Source organism: Fragaria vesca, linkage group LG6, assembly GCF_000184155.1.
Source record: "Fragaria vesca subsp. vesca linkage group LG6, FraVesHawaii_1.0, whole genome shotgun sequence".
Classification (NCBI taxonomy): domain Eukaryota; kingdom Viridiplantae; phylum Streptophyta; class Magnoliopsida; order Rosales; family Rosaceae; genus Fragaria; species Fragaria vesca.
Window position 1 is genome coordinate 9953259 of NC_020496.1, and position 5144 is coordinate 9958402.

At 37.2% G+C, this 5144-nt stretch overlaps 1 protein-coding gene across 2 annotated transcripts; it reads left to right on the forward strand.

Moving 5' to 3' along the window:
- The first annotated feature begins 2238 nt into the window (after positions 1-2238).
- On the forward strand, positions 2239-4592 carry LOC101294675 (glutathione S-transferase L3-like). 2 transcript variants are annotated; one of them, XM_004302779.1, is made up of 9 exons: positions 2239-2451; positions 2550-2679; positions 2826-2912; positions 3034-3132; positions 3217-3322; positions 3404-3480; positions 3644-3751; positions 4140-4220; positions 4333-4592. In XM_004302779.1, the coding sequence occupies exons 1-9, from the start codon at positions 2441-2443 to the stop codon at positions 4342-4344; spliced, it is 711 nt and encodes a 236-aa protein (XP_004302827.1). In that variant the 5' UTR covers positions 2239-2440; the 3' UTR covers positions 4345-4592. The 2 variants fall into 2 exon arrangements, with proteins under 2 accessions (XP_004302827.1, XP_004302828.1); XM_004302780.1 differs by having other exon boundaries at positions 2371-2451; positions 2550-2655.
- The last annotated feature ends 552 nt before the right edge of the window (positions 4593-5144 follow it).

Consider the following 5144-nt stretch of genomic DNA (forward strand, 5'->3'; position numbering starts at 1 on the left):
ATCGTAGATCCGGGAAGTCAAAAGAACCTTATCTCGGAAGCTTTGGTTCACAAGTTAGGTCTTCAAACGGTCAAACATCCGAAGCCATATCCATTAGGATGGATTCAGAAGGACACAGGACTAAGTATTACCAGTCAATGCAGATTCAAGTTTGCTCTTCATGAATCTTACATCGACGAAGTGACATGCGATGTGGTGCCATTGGATGTTTGTCAGGTGATTCTGGGAAATCCTTACTTATGGGATAGAGATGCTATCTACGAAAGGAAGGCTCAGAAGTACACATTTACGAAAGACGGACAACGATTCGTTATTCGGGCGACGTCACTCCCACCAGAGGCAAGCTTGGTAGCAACGACTCAGGCTAAAAGATTAGTCAATGCTTGCAGGAAATTTGTCTTGTTGACATGTCCACATGAAGGGCACTCAAGTCAAGATGTTGAGAAGACAAAATTGAAGAAGTCACAAGCAAAGTACAAGACTAGACCTTGTAACTTTGGTATTAGCGACTTAGTATGGTTAAGGCGGAGTAAAGAGCGCCTTAAAGAGAATCCGTTGCCGACAGATTGTATTTTGGAGCGTCAAGTGGCTACAACACATCGAGGGGAACGAGCAGTGTTTCGCATTGGGCGTGCATGTCAGGTTCCAAGCAAGGCTAAATGGTTCAGCAAAGAGAAGTGAACTCTTGAGTTTCCTAATCTTCAGTTTTAACTTAAACGGGAGTTTAAGTTCCTAAAAGGGGGAGCCATGATACGGGTGTATCCTTTAGCTTTTAAGAATTAGTGATTCCTTTCCTGAGTTAGTTAAGGAATAGATGTCTAACTTAGTAAGGATTAGTTTCCAAGTTAGATAAAGATTTATAGAGATTTAGACTCTATAAATAGAGGTGTCTAGCTTAGTGCTGGAGACCAGAGTGAAACAGAGACAACATCTGTTTAGACCAGAGTGAAACAGAAACAACATCTGTTTAGAAAAGAGCGTATCAGAGAGCTAGAGTGTTATTGTGAGAGAAGACATAAGACAATAATCATTGTACCATTTTGCACAATAATAAAATAGGAATATATTTTCTTCGAGCTACGTTACCTGCGTGTCTTAGTGCTATTAATAATTCCGCTATTAGTAGTAACACCTAGGTAATTCATATAATGATAGAGAAATTGTAAGAAAACTGACGAAGTCTTAGTTCTATTTCCGTTGATACTCTAGCATTAAAGTGACGCGATACCTAAAGAAAAAAAAGGAAGTAAATCATCTGTGCCTAAAAACCCAATGCCAATTATGTGCCACAACTAATATTGTGCCACGTGTCTTTCCACTAACTGATATTTAACGTTGTTAACTTATATTATTTTTAATTTGAAACTAACAAAAAGATATATATCTGGAAGAACTCTTGCAGAGTCCTAGTCTTCTTCGAAGACAACTTCTGATCATGTTCTTGATAGAATAGGGAAACTCATCGTGTTCTTCATATAAAGGAAACTTTTGAGGCTTCAATCATCTTTTTCCAAGGAATCCAGATTTCTTTTAGTCCATTATTTTTGCTCTCATCAAACCGATGGCAGATTTTCTTTACTCAATCCATGAATCCATCAGTGGTAAAAGTCTGGTTTTATTTGATTATGATATTTGATAACCAAATTGTAGTGGGGAGATCATGGTTTACGGTGGTCATAGGTGGATTAGAAAGATCAATGAAAGAATCTGAGGTGGCTCAAAACATAAAAAACAAAGATGATTGAAAGAGTGGTGAACTGGGTATTTCAGCGGAGCAGACGGTGGTGGGTGATGGAGGCTTTAAGCATGGAAAATTGAGTCACCACCTCGATGCTTCCTCACCATCAAACCCCTGTCATATTTTCAACATTTATAATTGGTTCTATCATCATGCGAAAGGAAGAAAGAAGATTAAGAAAGAAGATGGTGTGTTTGATTTTAGATCTGGAAAAAAGGAGACGAAGGGATTGCTATGAAATACTGAAATACGAAACAATAAAAAAATAATAGATTTAACAGAGTTAACTTCTGTTAAGTGAGAGGAAACTTGGCATAACATTACTTGTGGCACATAATTGGCACAGGGCTTTTTCGGCACAGGTGATTTCGTTCCAGAAAACAGCACTCATCATAGTTTAGATATAGAAAAGTCGTCGATCGCTCTCCATTTGGCGACCGTAGGATCTATGCCAAACTTTCAAATAACGGCTAAAGATAAGAACCACCTAACCTTACCATAGAACAGGAAACACAGGAAACACGTAAGCACTAACGCACCGATTCGGAACATTACGTCACCGCTCACTTCACAGTTACACGATCTCAAGTCTACCTCACTCCCTATATAAACGATCACCCACTGTGAACATAGACAACATTGCGCACCTGATTCCCACTTCCAAGGAAAACCTTAACTCGACTCTCTGCAAGACTATCACTCATGGCTTCTACGTACGACTTCTCACTTTTCGATTCATTTTGGCTTCTGGGTTTGTATGAATTTGTGTTCTTTTGTTGCTAACATTGGTTCTGGGTTTTGGGTTTTACAGTCAGGAGGTTCTTCCCACACCGTTGGATGCCACCTCCAACCCACCTCCTCTCTTTGATGGCACTACAAGGCTGTATACCTATTACTCATGCCCATTTGCACAGAGGGTCTGGATCACTAGGAATTATAAAGTTGTTTAATCTCTCTTTTTCACTGTCTTAAATTTGGGGGAATGTTGACAAAGACCCTAGTTTTGTTTTATATTTTGGAATCCAGAAGTACCCAGATTCTATGTTTGGCTTATTTTTTTTTGTTTTGTTAAATTTATGATGTGCAGGGTTTACAAGATCAGATTAAGTTAGTTCCTTTAAATCTCGCAAACAGGCCTGCTTGGTACAAGGAAAAGGTCTACCCTGAGAATAAGGTAATGTGTTTGAAGTTTGAACAATTATAGCTATGTTCTTGTAATCTTGTTGGTCATTGAGTATATGTTGTTGCAGACTTGGGTGAATCTGTTTAAGTTTCTTGAATGATTAATTTTACAGGTGCCAGCACTGGAGCACAATGGGAAGATCATTGGGGAGAGTCTTGATCTTATCAAGTATGTGGATAGCAACTTTGAAGGGCCTTCACTTTTCCCCAAAGTAAGAGATATATGCCCAATTTAACTAGATATCCTGTATCTGGCTCTAAAAGTTACCAAACTGATGCTGTGAAATCATATTTAGGACCCTGAGAAAGCAAAATTTGGTGAAGAATTAATATCACATGTCGGTACCTTCACCGGGGCTTTGTATACTGCATTCAAAGCAGATGACACAGTAAAACAGGCTGGTAAGGATCCTAATGTTTCTCCCATTACAGACTGCTTTTGTTTATGAATGTACAGTGACCAAAACTGGTTACCTGGATCAGATGCTCAGTTTGATTACCTGGAAAATGCTCTAAAAAAATTTGACGATGGGCCATTTCTTCTGGGTCAGTTCAGTTTGGTAAGTTTTAAATATGCAATTATGTACCTTGCCCTTTGCTGATTTCAAATACCAAATAATATGAAACTGAGGAATATTTTATGACCTTTAGCAATGTGATGACCAATTAAGTGGTTTTATAAGTTATGGTTCTAGTCTTATGATAGAAATATGTTTTCTTCAGGCTGACATTGCATATATCCCATTTGTTGAGAGATTCCAAAGCTTCTTATCAGCGGTGTGGAAGTATGACATCACAGCAGGCAGGCCTAAACTAGCAGCATGGTTGGAGGTACAATAAAACCTATAACATATAATATGAATAGAAAATCATGAACTTTTGTATCTATTTCATCCAAGATGTAATTTCTCATGCATTATATGAAAAATTTGAGTAGTTTCTTAAACTAGCTTACGACATTGCAATAAGGTACACAATAATGGACCCTTTGTTGTAGTGTAAGTTCAGCAAAGATGCAGGAATTTCTCTTGAAACCAAGCTAGTTTCCAGCTGATCAAGGTATTTTTTTTTTTTTTTTTTTTTTCCAGTGAGAAACTCCTAAGCGAAAGTATTCAGTCATTTGTTATCTCAAACATGGAATTGATTAGAGAGATGAATCCTATATATCAAAATTTTGGTTTGACATAGTGGTTAATCTGATGATTATATCTTTCTGCAGGAAATCAACAAGATTGATGCTTATAAGGTAACCAAAACTGATCCGAACGAGCTTGTCGGATTCTACAAGAAGCGATTCTTGGTATGATACTTTTTGGCCAACCAAGCTATCATGTTCACGGTCTTTCTTTCTGTATATCGCCGTGATATATCATACCGCTTCTGACCTCTCTAAAAAAACGTGTCATTTGCAGGAGCAACAGTGAATGAGAGAAGAAGTTGTTGAGATATGGTACAAGTGGTTCAGTAGCAGGGGAGAATGTATGCCAGTCTAGATATTAAATTTGTGTATGCATATGTAGTGTTGTTTTTGGAATGGACTTGCCTGTGTTCCTTCAATAAATTCAGGTCACTTCTGTTGTAATACATTTACGAAAGTAATTGTCTGTTTTTGTTTTATGAAAACTAGTAGTCCTTTCTTTTTGGTGATATATGAGAAGAGTATTCATTGTACAGTTTCATTGTCACAATTCAAAGCGAAAAAAATCAATTTCTTAGCTCACCTTCACAAACTGAAAATTTGAGATAATTATCAATAAGAACCAAACATCTAGTTCAGTACACGATTGGTTGACTTGAAAACAAAGAAGAAATTGAAGATGAAGGAAGACATGGAAGATAAAGATGTCCAACCTTAAGACATCATAGCATAAATTTGTGTTGTCTCTAAATGGCCTCATAGCACATATCAACCATCTAAGCGCCAGCTTGTAACTCAATAACAAAGGTATCAAATCAATCCCAGGCTGATTTTCTGAAAAAAGAAGAAGGGATCGATATTTAGAAAACTTTCCAACAAAACTACTGTATATTGAAACCAGTACAGGCGTGAAGCAGAAAGTACGCAAATAAGTCATTTTCAGACATGAGAGCGAGGCAAAATCGCACTCTCCAACGCACAAAAAGAGCTATTCTTCCTCATTTTTCTGCTTTGATAACTGTAAGAAAACTTGAACAACGAACAAACAAATATATATATATATATATATATATATATATATATATA

Bases quoted from the DNA above. Each gene is read 5' to 3' on its own strand.
- LOC101294675 (XM_004302779.1), top strand. The intron at 3,133-3,216 runs GTAAGAGATATA...AATCATATTTAG, and splicing joins GGCCTTCACTTTTCCCCAAA to GACCCTGAGAAAGCAAAATT. The intron at 3,323-3,403 runs GTAAGGATCCTA...TACCTGGATCAG, and splicing joins TGACACAGTAAAACAGGCTG to ATGCTCAGTTTGATTACCTG.